Here is a 19220-nt window from a genome sequence, read left to right as displayed (position 1 = left end):
AAGCCAGCCTGTGGTTTGCTGGTATATTTAAAGAACATGAGTACAATTTCATGTAAAAATTTTAGTAGCTGTTGATAAGGCTTGATTTCTTCTCAGGTTGTTACTCTGTGAACTTGTTCTTGACACTGTTATTCATATTGATTCACTTACACCATCTTCTTGTTCGTTCCCTAGTTTGTGCTAAAGGGGCTATTCTGAAAGATTAGTACAATAAATAACAATTTATTAGCACTTTCATATTAGAAGAAACAAGACAGATGTTTAGAAAGTTCTTAGCGGATTGTCTTAATTTAGAATACAGCTGGAAAAACTTGTTCATACCTCGATAAGTAGGAGAAAAAATAATGTAATATATTTTAAAGGTATGAAGCAACTTGAATTCTACGACTTCTGCTGTTTTATTCTAAAATCACTGTTTGTTGATGTGTGAAACTTGTTACTATTTCTCAAGTAGTAATAAGTCATGATAAACACTTTTAATTAATTGAACTTTGTTGTTGAAGATTTAAGAAAAGGACTACAGCCTGCAAATGCCACTTAAGGCTCTGTGTTAGTTAAGAATTTTTACTGATAGTAAATTCTGTTCCTTAGAGAGACAGTTCTCAAAATAATAAATACTTATTTATTCCAATTCTTGCCTTTATATTTAAAGATTTCCTTATTAGTAATAGTCTGAAAAAAAAATTGGTAAGCCTGCATATAAAGTAGATACCTTCCTCACCCTACCCTTTCTGTCTTCAAGCTGAAAATTCCAGTTCCTAAATTTAGGCACTATCAATTACATTTCGGTCAATTTAACTAAAAATTATACTCATCTTTGCTTTTGGTCCAGTATTTGTTACTGTTCCTTAAATGTGAAAATCTGGTGTAGGTCAATGTGTTTTCAATGTAGGTGCTCATTATTTTTGGTAGAGTGGCCTAAATAAAAAAGTTCCCTTTATAGTCTGTTTGTTTTAGATACAGAAGGCAGGGTGAGAACTGTGAACTTAAAACAATATAATAGATGGTTTCAAAGCAGCACTGGTACCTATGGGTATTTGCTGTCTCTCATGTAAACCTGTGACCTAAATCAGGTCATTCAAATTTGAATGCAAACGAAAAACAACAAAAAAAAGTTTGATTTGCTAAAAAGAGGTAAAACAGAAGGGTTGTATGCTAATTTTTGCCTATTTTACTCTTTTCCTGTAATCTATCATACATGCAAACTGTATTATAGTTGATTTATAGTTTTAGTTTCTAAGTTGTTTGTAAATGGTCCTCTTAAGTAATTAGTACAGTAGAAGGCGGAGTATTATACCCTTTTGTTTTGATAAAATATTTATCATGGATTTTTTCCTAAGTACTATATTAACAGACAATGCTATTGGCATGACATTTTTCTTCAAAGTGTTTCAATATCTCAACATGATGAGGTGATTGAAATAGGTGCAACCATTTTCTTTGTGCTTTTTGGGCTGCCAACTCACATCTGATAATGACCTTATCTGCTGAATTCTTTCATACCTATAAAAGAGTCTTACTTCTCTTCCATGTTAGCTTGGCGACGTCATGGTGGACATAGCAAGCAATATTATGTTGGCTGATGAACGTGTTCTGTGGATGGCACAAAGGGAAGCCAAGGCTTGCACGAGAATTGTTCAGTGTCTACAGAAAATTGCCATGTACCGGCTTGCAAATGGAGCTCAAGTTTATTCTACTGTAAGCATGAATTTATTTATTTATATAAAAGAGGTTTTGCTTGCTCTTGAATTTGAATAGCTTTATATTTTTCTTAATAAATGCTGGTATTATCTGAAATGTCTACTATTTCTGAAGGGAGTAGAGCAATACTCTGAAAATATTTATACCTGCCAGATAAACCAAGATGGTTTTCTGGATGTGTTTTTCTGTGAAGATAGAGAATCCCTTTCAGATTATTTATTATCCTGTCTGTGGTGTGTAAAATCATTTCATGTCTGATTTTTGTTGTCACAGTATTCTCCAAATATCGCTCTTGAGGCCTATGTAATAAAGGCAGCTGGTTTCACTGGGATGACTTGCACAGTATTTCAGAAAGTGGCTACATCAGACCGTACAGGACTCAGTGATTATGGGAGAAGAGACCCAGATGGAAATCTAGATAAACAATTAAGCTTTAAGTGCAATGTTTCAAATACACTGTCAAGCCTGGCTTTAAAGGTGGGATGCTCTTTGTTTCCCTGCTGAATTTTTAATAATATATATGAATAATTTGGCAAGCAAGTTTATTGTAACTAATTTCTAAGGTTAAATTAGCGTTTTTGTATAAGCCAAAGTCATTTTGGCTGAGAAGAATTAAAGGGATAAAGGATAATAAAGCTTGATTATAAAATAGTTGTTTTAATGGACACAGATTTTAATAAGTAGGTGTGGTTTTCTTCATTGTAACTTTATAAGTTGAAAGATCCTTTCAGACTTTTTCATAAGTATGGAAATTGATATGCTTCCTAGTTTGTAATAATATATCTTAATTTTTCTGTTTTCACCTTAATTATGTATTGAATCAAACATTAGCAGTCTCCTTAAAAATGTGAAATACTCTACTCAGAGTAGTACTGTAATTAAGCATGAAATAGAAGATGAACACGAGAAGTTAGTTTTATGTGTGCATATGCATAGACACACACACCCCTATATGTGTTACATCTATATATGGGTGTCTATAAAATGGAGACACTTCCACATATTCCATATAAGTTTTTTTTTTCAGTTATATTTTCCAACTTACCAGTTTGTTTTTCGCACTTAATTTGCTTGAATGTCACTGCAGGGTGTATATTACAGTTTATGCTTGTGTAATTCTATGAAATTATATGCATGCTTCTCACTCAAGTATCATTTATATACAAGTAAAACCACCCTGTTTGTACACAGCATTTTGTTTTGAATTGTACTAGTGCACGGTTGCAGTATTTCTCCCTGCTTGTGTTGGTTGCTACTTCTAGTTGCTAATAGTCTAGTCTGAAAAAACACTTGTAATACTTTACTGATACCAACTTTAACTTTACTATCTGTAACAAGTAAGTTAACTGCAGAATCTTTTTTTAATTTTAAAAAGTGTTTTAATACTAATAACCTGATTAAGGTATTTTATCCTGGATTACTTGGAAACACTGTCAGATAGGTTGGTCACGATATGTAGTCTGCTAAATGCATTCATTTCTGACTCTGTACATACAGAGGAGTTGCTAATTTAAGCTCGGTAAAAAGCATAATTTTCTCTTTGGAATTCTAAAAATCTGTTTGTTTCTAGAACACAATTGTAGAGGCCTCTATCCAGTTGCCAGCTTCCCTTTTCACCCAAAAACAAAAAAGAGAAATCAGACCAGCAGATGAATCTGTCTACAAGCTTCAGCTTATTGCATTTCGCAATGGAAAGCTTTTCCCAGCAACAGGAAATTCAACAAATCTGGCTGACGATGGGAAACGTCGTACAGTTGTAACTCCAGTTATTCTTACCAAGATAGGTTTGTTTTTATTATTACTTTTTTATGATCTTTACTAAACAGTTTTGACTCCCTTAGTTTGATTAGTTTTAGCATCTATTGTGTTACATGATGAGAAATTTACGTGCAAATACATTTTCTTGGTAACAGATGGATTAAGCGTAGCCAGTCACCACGTTCCTATCAATGTGACGCTGCGGCGCATTGCGCACGGAGCAGATGCTGTTGCAGCTCAGTGGGACTTCGATCTCCTGAACGGACAAGGGGGATGGAAATCTGATGGCTGTCGCATCCTTCTGTCTGACGAAAATATTACCACCATTCAGTGCTACTCCCTCAGCAACTATGCTGTTTTAATGGTATGCCACTTAGGAATTTAGTCCTTTTCTGCAACTTAAAAATGTTTGAAGATACAATTCTGTTTAGTTTTTTTCTTGTGTTAAGGAAAACAAGCATTCCCCCACTTCATTTCACATAAAACTATGCATAATAAATATATCTTTAGTTTTTGCCTTTGTTGATGTAAATATTGAGGTTAGATGATGTTGAAGTAGAAATCTATCAAAGTGTAATTAATTGAGTAATATATAATTAATAAATAGCTGGATATATTAGGAAAAAAAAATTCATATGCAAAGTACTATATTATAGGAAGACATTTTAATGAGTTAGTTAATCAAATTTGTTTTCATGAACTTTAGTCTGTGAATGACAGGTTATCTTCAACTGTTACTGGTCTTTATTTTAAACTATCTTCTCTGTGTTAGATTAGGTTTGTTGGCTTTGTCAGTTGACCAGGAGTGTTTTCCCAAGTATTTTTTGTTTATGATCCATAACCAAAGACAGCTATTTCACTCCAAATGAACTGTTATTTCACTAGTATGTAGGTCTGTTACCAGAAGACATCAGAGGAAACAGAAAAAAGATGAAAACACTTAGTAACAAGGAAAAATATTTTTTAAATACTGCTGGAAAATAGTATCCAAAATGTAGCCTAAGCATATTGGTATCAATAAAATGATTAACCAGTTCTGAAACATGGTGATAGAAGAGACACCTTCTTTTAATGCTCCTCACTTGGGAAGCTGAATTTCTTCTTTGTCTGTTCTCAGAACTTTTAATTTCAGAATCTGTCCTGGGAAACTTCCCTTTTTATGGATGGTGGCTGCTACCCTGCTCATCAGTAATCCTTACAGAAGCTAAATTATAAAATGTGATACATAAATAGGGTGGACTGGTAGTAAGCTGAGAGAAATATTATGAAGTTTAGGAAATACTGTTAAATGTAAATTTGGTATGCGTTTTGTGGCAGTTAATGTGTTCCATGTGGAATTAAATATATATTTTTATGTAATCTTACATGGAAGAAAGAGGACTCCTTTATGATGATTAGTGGATTAGAAGTTGATATTTTTCTTTAGCAACTCAAATTTTCAAAAATCTTCCTCTGAAGAGAATTAAATGGTAATTACCAAGCTAAACTTATCTAAATTTGATTTACATGCCAAGCTTTTTAAAAAAGCCCAAAGAGAGGAACTTTTCACTTTACCTTTGAGGGTACTGTTTTAAATTACTTTAAACTTCTGCATTCAAGTCAACTTTTACAAGTAGTGTTCCTTTCTTTGATATTTTTAAAATATATAATCCTTTCCTAGAATTTAGCAGCATTTTTAAAGCAGAATTAAAATTAATTTGTATGTATAATATGTATATAAAGAGAGATTATGCTTTAAATTGGTCACCTGGAGGAAGAAAAATGAAAAGCATGTTCAATCTGCTTCTATAAAGACTCTTTCTGAATTAACATATGGTAAGATTGTATGAATACCCTCTCGTGAACTATAGAGGGAACTGTTGACAATCAGAAATCAAGTTAGGGAAAGAGGCAGCTTTCTTCCTTTTCTGTTAGTAGCTCTTGTTGTATACTTGCTCAGAACTGGTATTCCTTAAATATTTAGCCACTTTCCAAAATGTTAGACTGTAGAGACTAGGGAGGCGGAGGTATGTGGAGGGACCAGAGTAACACTCATTTGACAGATGTTCTCTGCATATGGATAATGCATTGCAGAAACTCTGGATGTCTGCATGCTGCTAAAAAAGCTTTTCATAATGCTTATCCATATATTAACCAATAAAACCTTAATAGCCTATTTCATTTCTAGACTCCCATCATGTTCTGAAAGTCTGGGTTCTGCTCTCGGGCTCACAGGAAGTTCTTCTGGGTTCAGTTTTAGAAGTTTGCCCTTTAATCCAGCAGTTGTCATTAACATCAAATATGTGAAACAGCAGAGGCAGGAGAGACCTGAACATGGTGGCTCATCATCCTGGCTGGATGGTGAACAGCTTAACCAGAGCTATTTCACTTTATTTTAATCTACTTTACTTGAGTATGTGTATATGTAGAAAAAAAGGAATTTGTAGTGTACTGGTGTACTGACCCTCTTCATACATTTCAGAACACAATGTGAAGTCCTCTGATAAGGAAACACATCACTGAGTGCCTGGTTTTCTATCTGGTGATTTAGGAAGATGCAGTTGTAAAACTTTGTATTTTTTTTTATATTATCTTCCCCACTGTTTAATAATAGAAGAGATAAGCAGAAGACTCAGCTAAAAATTCATTATTACAGACTAAACAGGAGAAAAACCCAGCAATAGTGGTTGAGAAGAAACAAGAGTTCTGCTAATTAACTATAAGCTCCCCAGTATTCTTAATGCCATCTCTACAGTTACTCTACTGTCATTCTTTTTTACTTAATTATTTATGATCAGTTTAGCTCAGAAATAACATAATTAGCTCCCCATACTCTTTTTACTAGATCTGATGGAAAATGTCAGTGCAATGGATAAAGAATTCCATTGATTTATTTCACTGGTTATTGGGTCAAGGCCTCAGCTATCTAGACGAGGCATTTAGTGAGTTTCCTCAGATGCTTTAAAAGATTATTGTAAATCTTGTGATTTTGTAGCTCTCATTCTTGGAATTCACATTTATACATACATGAGATCTTGTTACCTGACACCAGTCTGGAAGTAGCAAGCAGAATTGCCCTATAGTTTCTGTTGCCTGGTACTCAAGGGCCAGGTGTGACAGTACATTTGCTCATGCTTGTAACAGCAGTGAGTTCTTGGGGATCCCCAGCTGCATAACAACCAGGCCATGGGTAGTGTTGAAATTGGATGACACTGGCTGCCTGAGGCATAAATTCTTATGATCCTTTTCCAGGTGCCAAAGAAAACCAAATAGATAAGAATCAAACTGACAACCTGATTGAATTAGTTTGAAATGAGGTTGTTGAGTTAGTTAGGAATAACGAATTTATATTCTGATGAAAGAACAATTGAAGGTATGGTGAAGAGACTGTTGACTCTAATTTAATTGTAAGCCTCAATTCAAAAACTCTTTTTCCTGTCCATGAAATCAGATTACCAATCTTAAGCTTAGAAATATCACTGCTTTTTCTCAAAACAGAGTAAAACTTCCTCCTAATCTTTTCCTGTTCTATCTTAATGCTAAGTTTTTTCTTCTTTTCCTCGGGACGCTTTGAACTTCACCAACTCCAGAAGTTTTAGAGTAACACACTCAGAATTATAGGGTAGAGATTTTTTTTGTATCCTGTCTATTCAAAAAAAAAAAAAAAAAAAAAAAAATCAAACAAGACTATGATTAGTGAAAAAAATCTATTAAAAGTAAAGTAAATACTGTATTTTGTGCTGGGGACTGCAGTTTCTTTTGAGTTGTCATGTCATGTTTGTGTCCCCTCCCCACTCCTGGAATGCTAGTAAACTGTAACTGCTTCCAAACATTACTTCTTTGGAGTAAATAAAAATGTCATTCTGTGTGGATTCAGAAAATTTAATTCATGCTATAGAGCTGTTGAATTCTCTTAGAATTATCAACTATTCTGGTCAAACAGTAATCATAGAGTAACAGTCTGGTAGGAATGTGTGGTGCCATTTGGTCCAGTTAACCTGCTCAAAGGTTGACTGCCTTTAAAGTCAAGTCTTACTGCTGCAGGTCATATTCAGTCAAGTTTTGAGTATCTCCAGGGACACAGTCTCCCTGGGCAGTATGTGACCACTTCAGAATTTATCTCCTTCTCTGTATCTAATCAAAATTTTCTATGTTGCTGATACTGTCAGTTTCCTTTCATTAGTGGATGGTTCAGCTCCAAGAAGAGTTTGAAAGAGTTTGACTTGGTCTTCTTTTTACCATCCCAGTAAGCAGTCAAATGGAATGAGATTTCTCACCTGAAATCTCCTTTTCTTCTTAAAGATAAAAGACATCTTCAGTCTCAGACACTGTATGCTTCAGCCTGCTGATCATCCTGGTGATCTGTTAGACTTGCTCCATCCAGTATGTCAGTGTCTGTCTTGTGCTGGGGAGCCTCAAATTGCGAGTTCTGTGGAGGGAAGATCAGCTCACCCACTTGCTGTGTCAATGTTCACACAGCAAAGTGTGGCCTTGGGCTGCAGATGACATTGCTGACTTGTGGTCAGCTTTTGTCTACCACTAACTCAGGTTGTTTTCTAGTCAGTCCTATGCCCAGCCTCTATTTTTATGTGCATGGGGTTATTCCATTCCAGATGCAGATCCTTTAACATTTTCCTGTCTATGATGTTCTTTGGGCTGATAAAGAAGATAATTACAACTAAAACACACAGTTACTCTACATCTGAACATAGAAATATTTTAAGATTAAGAAAATAGTGTGTTTCTACAAGCTGCTGACCTCTCTATCTTCAAAAATACATGAAGTTGAACTGTTCTGTAAGAATTGTGACTGCATTTATAAAGGTCAGCCAGAATAGCAGATAATTGCAGAAAAAAACCCAGAAATAACAAATAAATGATTGGAGAATTGTTTGGGGACCAGTGGGAAAGGAAGGCAAACGTTTCATCTAGAAGGTGTGTTATTTCTTGTGTTCACATTGTCATTGCCCCACCCTCAAAAAATAGATACAGTGGACTAATGTTACTATTTTTATTGTCAGGATTTGACTGGAGCTGAATTATATACGCAGCCAGCTGACCTTCTGCATCCAGTAATTTATGCCACTGCCATGGTTTTGCTGATGTGCCTGTTGATGATCATGGTCAGTTACATATACCATCACAGGTAGGAAACAATATTACCAGACTAAGAAAATTAGTTTGATCACACTTAGGAGTACCTTTTCTATTTTATGAGAGCGTGATATAGTAATTTCCTTTCAGTGTTTTTTCCCCATAAAATTTGTTGATGCAAACGAGAAGTTATGCAAGTAGCTATTTCATCTTCGAGTATGATAATTTAGCTGTCATAACAATGTCTCTCCTTTAATTCTTCATTTTGCTTCATGATGAAAGAGGCCATTCAATAATAATGGTAGAATTTAACAAACTGTTCAGCTTTTTACGTTTCTGTTGATGCGAAAGCTTGAATCCTAAAATTTTTAAACCAGGCCCCAAATAGAGCTGGTAATAGGTGGGTTCTTTTAATTTCTTGTGATAAAGTCCAGAGATTGTATACAATTACAAACAAACAATCATTTTGTGGTAGTCAAACAGTCATTAACAGGAATTATATGTTGTTTATCACAAGAATATCTTGCTGGTTTCTGAAAACAGTAATGTAGCTGTGTTTTATATTGTCTAATTTGTTTCTTTTAACAGTGTGATCAGGATCAGTGTTAAAAGCTGGCATATGTTAGTTAACTTGAGCTTTCATATTTTCCTGACATGTGTAGTGTTTATTGGAGGCATAACTCAGACCAGGAATGCCAGTATTTGCCAAGCGGTAAGTAAAACTTAGTTACTGGTTTTGTACTCCTGTATATGAATATGCCCCTCTTGCCACTTACAGAACCCTAATACTGTATAGGCATTCATCAAAATAGGAAATCTAGACAAAAAAATTAATGTTTTGCTTTTAAGTCATCTAGTCCAACACCACTGCAGTAAAGATGGACTTCTTCAACTAGATGAGATTTCTCAGAGCCCCATCCAGCCTGACCTGCAGTATTTCCAGAGATGTGGCATCTAATACCTCTCTGGGCAACCTGTGCCCGTGTTTTGCCAGCCTCATTGTAAAAAGATAACTTTCTTACATCTAATACAATTCAACAGTCTCTCATTTTACAGTCATTCTTCCTATCACTACATGCCTTTGTTAAATGTGCAACAGATACTTTTTGTCTAAAGTGCTACCACAAAAACTAAGTTACTAAGTTTTATTGCTGATTTCTGGTTTTGAGACTGACTTACTATGAAGTTATCTTATAGGTCTGTATGTGGCCTTTACGGGCCACGTGAGATCTTATTTTCACAGGTATTAAAATACCTATTTCCATTTGCTCAGTTTAACTGAAGGGGAGGGGAGAGAAGTGTTTCAAGCCCCCATGCTTTATTGAGATGCCTTCTTTTTAATGATTTGCCCTTCTAAAACTTGGCCATCTCAATTCAGTTGCAGTGTTTCAGTATAACAACAGTTGCTGCTTTCAAAAAATGCCACTGAAATTTAAAGGTTTTTTTTCTTAATCCAATGATTAAAAAAAAATTTCATGTCCTTCACCATAATATTCCATAATGCTTTTTGTTTGAATTTACTGGAGTTATTAGGTTGACAGTTCAAATTGTTGCAATAAAATAGATCCCTGATCTTTCTCCTATGTGTGTGCAAACATACACACCTTTTTTCTTACCTTCCTGGAGACAGAAATCCTCCAGAAGAAACCTTGTGATACAGATAGGCTGTTTGAGAATTGTGTGTTTTTACTGGTGACTGAAAATGGCAAAAAACCCATTTGTAGTTAGCTGAATTGGAACTAAAGTGTAGCCTCTTCTTTGTGCATGAGCTGTCATGGCAGTGTTGGCTTGTAAATAAGGCAGTAGAGGATAAGGAGATTCCACTGTGAAGCAGACTGCATTAATGTTTGGGCAGGTTAAACATCTAATGCACTTTCTTTATCTTTGCATTATGTTAAAATTGCTGATGAGTGTTGGCTGTCTGTGTTTTGCCATCTGCTCCATACTAATCACAGTATCACAAGTTTGCTGTTCCCTACTTGTTTCAATTGAAAAATGTCTGTAACACAGGACATTTTAAATTAAGTCTTTCGTAAAATACAATTTCCTAAAGTGTATGATTGAAATGTACACTTCTGAAAGTGTTTGTCTCCTTCTATTAAGTTTTAAGGGTTTGCATTATGTTTTTTTTTTTTTGTTTTAAACTATAATGACTTGAGGCTTAGAGTGGTCATATATAATAAGAGGGGTTTTTTCTCTTTAATTGAACTTTTGAAAATTTCAGCTTTTGGTGAGTTGCATGTTTAATGATTAATGTATAAATCTAGTAGAATGGAAATATTTGGGGATTAATTCTTTTTTTGTTTTCTATTTTTGTTTTAAGGTTGGAATAATTCTCCATTATTCTACTCTTGCAACAGTACTGTGGCTGGGGGTGACATCTCGTAATATTTACAAGCAGTTAACCAAAAAAGCAAAAAGGTGTCAGGATCCTGATGAGCCACCTCCTCCACCCAGGCCAATGCTGAGGTGAGTTGTTTCTGTGGCTCCTTATTTCCCAGACAGCTACATTTATATTCTGACCAGAAAATGTAAAAAGTCACTCCCCTTGTGTTCCCTCCAGGTCTGTAAAGTTTCTTTAGGTTTTGTTGTTCCTCAGTGTTATGTTAAGGAGGATGATCTGAAAGACTGTTGGTCTTAGTGTACTGCAGATGCAGTGCTGGGTTGCTGACTGGTAAATTAAAAAATCAGTAGTGTTTCAGCATCACCACTGAAGGTTTAATTGGGACTTTAGATAGCAACACAACCCATTTGATTGTCAGAAGAAAGAATGTGTAGAACTGTTAACACAATTTGACACTGCAATTTAAGTAAATAAAATAAAATATGCTTTCCAAAAATTGTTTACAAATTATTTGAAAAACAGGACTGTCACTCATCATCAAATGAAAATAGTGTTCTTATTGTGGTGTGCCTCCTAGAATTTTCATTTCTGAAATCCCAGAAATGAGACAAACTTAATTCTCTGTTAAATTCACGTATGTGCAATGTTCTTACTAGAAAATACTGATGTACCTTGCCTCCTCAGATTCTGAATATTAATTAAAAACTGCTACAGTGAAATTCTCCACAAGGTGGCAGAAGTTGATTAACTTTGATTAGTTACAGGCAAATATTTAAAGAAGTTGATTTTGAAAGTACAGAGATTGCAGAAAAACAGATGTGCTTTTCTGATTATTTTCAAGTAACATTTTCAGTACCACATACAAGCATTTTTTATCCCTTATTATTTATTATGAAGTTTCTGCTTTGGAAAACATGGTGGTAAGATTACCAGCCTCACAGGCTCAGCTCTGCAAAGACATGAACATGCCATTTCAAGTCTGAGCACCTCATCTTTAACAGTGCCAGTAGCTCTGGAGGCAAGTCTCCAAGACAAGAATGGAGCAAACGGGTTTTATATTTTTCAGACTTTCTCAGTGTCCAGCTTCCTGCAGATCAGGAAATTCCTCAGTCAGATGTGTGATGTTTTTGTATAGAAAGACCACAGAAGGATTATTTTTTTCAGTTGTCTTTTAAACTTACGTTCAAAATAAAACTACCCATAATGTAGTACTTGTAAAAAGACTTGTTTTGTCTGGCCAGGTCCTGATTGCTGCATCAAGATACAGAATAAATCGATGTCAGAATCTGATCTTTGTAGTATTCATCAAGTAAATAATAAATTCAGTGTATCTTGATTTCCAAGAAAGTCATAATTTGTTTTAGACTGTTGTTTTGTGTCTCCAGCAAGACAAGAGTAATTTCTGGTGAATTATCAGAAATGCAGTGGAAAAGTCCAGGATCACAGTAATACGTGTCTCCTGTTGATAAAAAATAAACGCTCACTCACATGTTGCAGGAAGGGTTTTTGCTTTTGTGTTCTGATCTGAATTTGGACTGGGTTAGTATAAGCTGCAGGACTATGTGCTGTTAATTTCACTGCTGATCAGTAATTATTGATCTGCCACTAATGAATACAATGTGAATTCATAGAAATCAGAATGAAAAGTGAGATACTCCAACAACATAAGCCATTTTTCTTCTTGAAAGTCTACAGTTTTCCTCAATACCACCACAAAGAAGCAGGAAATATATACTATAAAATTACAGAATCCATTAAAAATAAAAAAATGGGACAAGCAACCTGCTGAACCCCTGCACCCAAAAAAAATTTCAGCTAACACTGTATATAATATTAGGCAAGTTCATCTCTGGAACACAGGACATAACACTTAGTATTTTTATTCTGTTCCCTTATTCTTTTCCAGACTGAGTGCTTTTGCTTCTTCCTTCTAACACTGTATACTTTTGTTCATTGTCTGTGAGTGGGAAGTGGGAGTGAGCAGCTTTGAGAGAGAGGCAACTTACAGCAGGAGGAGAAAAACTGTAGTGAGGAAGACTAAGAAAACAATTGATACTGCCAAAGCCCAAACCTGATTCACCCTATATTGTTTCATAAAGAGCTTGTATGCTTCCCAAATTCTGGAAAGCTCTAATTTCCCACATGGTGACTTAAAAAAAATCCATTGCACTTAAGCAGCTGCTGATAAATTTGTTTTATTTTTTAGGTTCTACCTTATTGGTGGAGGGATCCCTATCATAGTTTGTGGAATAACAGCTGCAGCAAACATCCGCAATTATGGCAGCAGACCTAATGCACCTTAGTAAGTACCCTATAAGTGAGAGCTTTGTCCTAAGATTTCTTAGGCTTGCTTTTCTCTGAATACTTGTTGCAATTAATTCCGATTCTTCCTGAAAACATAGCACAGACAAGATCATGTCAATAAACTGAAAATGTAGAAGTGACTTGTGTGAGATGTTAATTTAGTCTTTGGTTTCTTTTGCAGTTGCTGGATGGCTTGGGAGCCTAGCTTAGGAGCATTTTATGGACCTGCTAGTTTTATAATTTTCATAAACTGCATGTATTTTCTCAGCATATTCATACAACTAAAGCGTCACCCTGAACGCAAATATGAGCTGAAGGAACCTGTTGAGGAGCAGCAGCGTCTGGCCACCAATGAACACGGGGAGCTGGCCCATCAGGATTCATTGTCAGTGTCCCTGGTGTCCACGTCTGCTTTGGAGAATGAGCACAGTTTTCCAGCACAGCTTCTGGGAGTGGGCCTTACTTTGGTTTTGTATGTTACACTGTGGATCTTTGGAGCTCTGTCCATCTCCCTGTATTATCCTATGGACCTTATCTTCAGCTGTTTTTTTGGGGCAACCTGTTTAAGCCTCAGTGCCTTTCTTATGGTGCACCATTGCATTAACAGGGAAGATGTCAGGCATGCTTGGATAACAACTTGCTGCCCAGGAAGGAGTACATATTCAGTGCAAGTAAATGTGCCACCCTCAAGTTCCACTGGAACCAATGGAGAGGCCCCAAAATGCACCAACAGTAGCGCAGAATCCTCATGCACAAATAAAAGTGCCTCAAGTCTAAAAAATTCGTCTCAAGGTTGTAAACTAACTAACTTGCAAGCTGCAGCAGCTCAGTGCCACCCTACTTCTCTGCCACTGAACACAGGTCCTCAACTTGATAACAGTCTGACTGAACATTCAGTAGATAATGATATCAAAATGCACGTAGCTCCATTAGAGGTACAGTTTCGGACAAACGGACACCCGAGCCGGCACCATAAGAACAGGAGCAAGGGCCATCGTGCCAGCAGGCTGGCAGTGCTGAGGGAGTACGCTTACGACGTTCCCACCAGTGTGGAAGGAAGTGTGCAAAATGGCTTACCCAAAACTCGCCCCAGCAACATCGAAGGGCACTCCAGGAGCAGAAGAGCCTACCTGGCATACAGGGAACGTCAGTATAACCAGTCCCAACAAGAAAGCAGTGATGCTTGCAGTACACTTCCAAAAAGCAGCAGAAATACAGAGAAAACAATAGCTGCCAGCAACAAAAAAGATATTCTAAAGAAACCAATAACGGCCGAACTTGAAAACCAGCAAAAATCTTATGGCTTAAATTTAGCCATCCAGAATGGACCACTTAAAAGCAGTGGACAGGATGGACCTTTGCTCACTGCAGACAGTACTGGTAATATTAGAACTGGGTTATGGAAACATGAAACTACTGTGTAGCATTATGATTCTTTGTGGGATGAATCCATATAAACTGTGATTACACATTCCTTAAAGCTATTAACACTTTTAAAGACTGTTTACAAACTGTAGGTACTTAATGCAGGGAGGGAACAAAGATAATACACCAAGCAAAAATTTTTATGCATTATTACCTTTGCTGTTGTTATAAAGATGAACTCTTGCTTGGTATTTTGTGAAATTTTTTTGAAGTGTCAGTCTTGAGAGATGCAGAACACAACTTTGTACATTTTTTTTTACCTGTAACCCTGCAGATGTGTCCATAACACATTTCAAATTTGTATTTAAATGTATAATAAATAGTATTTTCCCCAGCAGCCCAAAGTTGCACTTTTTTATTGGGTTTTTAAAATACTACTGTACTGAATGTTGTATTGATTTTACTGTTTCATTATCTGAAACTTATGAGCTTCCATTACCAAGAAAATACTGAGGTTAGTTTTATACACTTAGATTGTTGACACTGCAGTGTAAACAAGATAATATTTTGTATCATTCTTCTGTGACCAATTTGAAGTTGTAGTTGCAGAGTGGTGCTTGAGGCTGTAGCTGTTTCCAGCACTTATACCCATTTTGCTAAAGCTATTAAATAGCAAAAAATACTTCTGTATAATCAAGTACTAATACCACAACCGAGCCTTTAAGCTCAGTTGGATTGTACATGCTTGCTTAGTTGGTTTCCCACTTCAGACTTGCCACTTTTGGGTGTTTTAGTTAAGTTATCTGAGTTACAGTACAGAGTTAACATTGTCCCTACACAAATACTGTGTTAAGTAATTTATTAACTCATTCAGATATGTTTAATTACTGCTTGCCAGATTTACTGCAGCCTCTAATAGTCTGATAGTGTGAAATAATCTTCAATGCATTGTACAAACCTCTGCAGTAGGGCAGTGTTGATAGAGTTTGAGTTCTATTTTTACTTCTTGTGGGTAGTTACCATTTAAGAATTCTTTCAGGAACATTTTGACAAGTGTATGACTCAGTTTTCATTGCTATTCTATTTTCCTGGTTTCAGAAGAGGTGGCTTTTAGCTTGTGTCCAACCTTACAGCTACCATAAAGATAGACTCTCAGAAAAAAAGGAGCTTATGGGTATTACCAAAGAAAATAATTTTAACTATGAAAGTGTATAATATCTGTTTTAAATCTATTTGATAAGGTATCTACACATCTTAGACAACTGACTGCTTTGTAATTACTGTTTATGGGTTGTTATTTGGTACAGGAAGGTTCCTTTTGGTGGCAGAAATGCAGTTTTGGAACTAAAAGTCAAAACCAGCAACTTGATCCTGTTCCATTCCAAATGCTGCAAGTCAAGAAAACTGAACTGCAGACAGTAAGGGCATGTGTCAAGAAAAGCAATCATCTCTTGAGACAAATTTGTATATTACACAGATAGGAATAATTCATAGTCTGTAGCTCAAACTGAGATACTCTTACATTATATTTAATCAGGTGCTGATATTGTGCTTTTTTTAATAGTAACAAAGGTATGTACTCATGAAAATAATTTAAGTCTACTTTTTTATCTTTAAAACTATAGTGCTGGAAAAATATCATTCATTTATAATATGGCAAGATGTTCAAACAGTCCATAGATTATTTATTATCTGAACAATGTATGATAGGGACTTGGGGTAGGATCAGTTATCCTTTAGAATCTGCTTGCCCATTGCTTTTATCACTTGCCCCCTTTTCATAGGTTTGCTTGGATCCAGGCATCAGTTTAGTATTTCTTGAAACCCACCTTTAAAATTAATTCTATGTGTAATACTTCTGCATAGCTTGATCATTTGCCCTGTTTGATGAGATAAAAAAGCTTTTCTCATAGCACCTAATAAACTCTGACTACCCTTGGTACAGACAGGGTCATTAATGTAAAATATTTCTCAAATCATCACTCTAATAAACTCTAATAAATATGCTTAGTTCGCTCACTGCTATATACATAGCTACATTTGCTTTTCATCTAACAAGTGCTTTGGCTTAGATGATAAATTAAGACATTGTTTTCTGATATAGTCTTTGCAAACACGATACTTTCATCTGCTGCATTTTTCATGAAGAATCTTAAATTGAAATAATTTCTGTAAATGAAACATGGAAGGCAGGTTATTAGACTCTGTAAAAGGGGGAATATTCCATATAGTATCTTATTAGCAAAATTAGAAATCAAAACTCTTCAGGCTTTTTCATACCTTCCTCCATAATAATTTAAAGGAAGCTTATTTTCAGAATAAGTTTCCTTTATTTTCAGAATTGTAATTAATCTTCACATGAAAAACCACCTAAATCACTCCAATGAAAAAAAAACAAAACAAAACAAAAAAAAAAACCCAAAACAAAACAAAAAAAAAGGCAAACACAAAAAAAAATCACAAAAAGCTTATTTTGGCCTTCTCAGTGGGAAGTGGATCAATGAAAGAATAGCTACAATCATTCATCAGATATTAAGGAAAGGAGATAATACAAAGTGGGGGCAGTTTGTGTTATCTACAAAAAAATGGAGAGACTAGAAACAGGGCTGGTTACTTCCATGATAAAAGTGAGTATATTTGTGCAGTCATACTACTGGCAGAAGCAGACTTTGAAAAGCAAGTGCCATGGGTATAGTGCAAAAGGGTATAAGCACACCCTGTTTATGTCTAAAAAAGTTTTGGTGGTTTTATCATAGAATGTTAATGGTTGGAAGGGACCTTAAAGGTAATCTAGTTTCTATTGCCCTGCCACAGGCAGGGACACTTCCCAATATACCAGGTTACTCAAGGCCATGTCCAGCCTGGCCTTGAACACTGCCAGGGATGGAGCATCCACAGCTTCCCTGGGCATCCTGTTTCAGTATCTCACCACCCTTAGAGTAAACAATTTCTTCCTAATACGTAATCTGAATTCCCTCTTCCAATGCATGCCCCTTACTCCAACATTACTCTGTAGTGTTGTCACTACAATTCTTGATAAAGAGCCCCTCTCTGACTTTCTGTAAACCCCTTCAGATACTGGAAGGTACTATGAAGTCTACATAGAATCTTCTTTCTGCCTCATGTTCATTGTTAAATACATGCTATTGACTTGGCATATGGTCTCATTTGCAGCTTAAGTTGGACAGAGGCATCGCTTGTTATTTGGATCTTGCCCATTATCAGAACACCTTCAGTCCTAATAATTTAAGTTTTGTGTAGGTAAAGAAATATTTCTGATGTTGGAAGAAACAATGAATTTTATTAAGTTATTTCATTTTTACTTAATTACATTTTGACCATTGCTCTGTTAGCAGTGTGCTGCTTGCTGAAGCTGTTGATGTCTTGTATTGCTGCCTTTTCACATCCCTGAGCAAAGTGAAGGATCACTTTACATTGGTTTTATTGGGTCACAGTATCAAGGTCTTAAGAGAGATTAATAGTATAGACATCTGTGAGAAAATACTATTCTCCTTGGAGTTCAAGATTAACATAAAACATGAAAAAAAGCATCTAATTTAAATGAACACACTGAATTTTTTTATATCGCTGCTTTCAAAAAAAGGAACCTGTTGTGTTGTAGGAGTTTGGTTTTAGTTTAAGTGAGATTTATATACCTTTGCTTCCCAGATTGGTTGAATATGGACATTTGGGGAGATGGAGGAGGAAATTGCATGGTGAATGAATGCACACGTACAATTTATTTTATAGAGAAGAGTCAAGTTTTGAAAATTTAAATTATTACAACTGTAAGTATGACAAGCCCATCAGCATCACAGCTGAAACTTGCCTCCATGTAAGCAGGTAGGGAATGGTAGTCCTTGGCTACAGGTGAGGAAAGCAGCCATTTGCCTGCTCCACTCCCCTTGCCACTTCTGAAAAGTCCTCATGGAGCTCACAGCAGCTTTCCTGCTGGCTGAGGTTGTGGCTCCCCCATGCATTTTAGACAAAATATGGAATTGTGGAGGATGGCTCTAGAGAGATGAAATACAGAAACTAAAAGGTCAGTGCAGAAGTGGGCTTGCTGATATTCTCAAAGCATGACTCACAGCCAGCTGATTACATGTCTGATATGACTTTATCATGAAAAAGCAAAACAACCTTTAAACACCTGTAATTCCAAAGTATACAATTTGAGGATACAAATTAAGTGCATATCTGAATGTGGCATTTCCTCTGAAGTCAGCATTTACTCAGTAGAATAGTACATATAATTCTTATATTCTTTAAGCTTTGTAGTGAAATAGATGAGGCAAGACTAAAGATATTAATGCAATAAAACCAAGGAGAAATTTTTAGTTTCTATTAGATGAAGATTTTTGAAATTTTGCATTTGATACTTAATTACTGCATATAGTAAGAGAGTTTGGTCCCACCTCTTTGAGTGGAACATTGCTGAATAGCTTCAAATCTAGTATTGTGTGAATGAAAGAGAATACTAAATGTTAGCACAGGTTAATTTTTAGAACTTGATTTTGGAGATTGTTTCAGAGACATACTGTTCATAAAATGACTACAGACATGATATTGGGGTTTTTTTTCCTTTCATATAAATGGTTTATCTTCTAAGTGTAAATTTCAGCTTTCATCTAGAGAAGGAGGACTTCAGCTCACTTGGAAAGCCTAAGGAGCCTTC

At 35.7% G+C, this 19220-nt stretch overlaps 1 protein-coding gene across 1 annotated transcript in view; it reads left to right on the top strand.

Annotated features, from left to right (window-relative positions):
• The window catches only part of ADGRA3 (adhesion G protein-coupled receptor A3), a 55333-nt gene extending 40391 nt beyond the window's left edge, over window positions 1-14942 (top strand). The window contains exons 11-19 of the mRNA XM_021554327.3: window positions 1537-1698; window positions 1975-2178; window positions 3272-3485; window positions 3615-3823; window positions 8460-8584; window positions 9121-9244; window positions 10856-11001; window positions 13083-13178; window positions 13362-14942. Coding sequence (XP_021410002.2) covers window positions 1537-1698; window positions 1975-2178; window positions 3272-3485; window positions 3615-3823; window positions 8460-8584; window positions 9121-9244; window positions 10856-11001; window positions 13083-13178; window positions 13362-14604 — 2523 coding nt within the window. The 3' untranslated portion in view covers window positions 14605-14942. The remainder of the gene's footprint in view (window positions 1-1536; window positions 1699-1974; window positions 2179-3271; window positions 3486-3614; window positions 3824-8459; window positions 8585-9120; window positions 9245-10855; window positions 11002-13082; window positions 13179-13361) is intronic.
• Window positions 14943-19220: the final 4278 nt, after the last annotated feature.

The sequence above is a fragment of the Lonchura striata genome, chromosome 4 (assembly GCF_046129695.1).
Source record: "Lonchura striata isolate bLonStr1 chromosome 4, bLonStr1.mat, whole genome shotgun sequence".
In the NCBI taxonomy this organism is placed as follows: Eukaryota; Metazoa; Chordata; class Aves; order Passeriformes; family Estrildidae; genus Lonchura; species Lonchura striata.
This window is presented reverse-complemented; position numbering and strand designations above follow the sequence as displayed.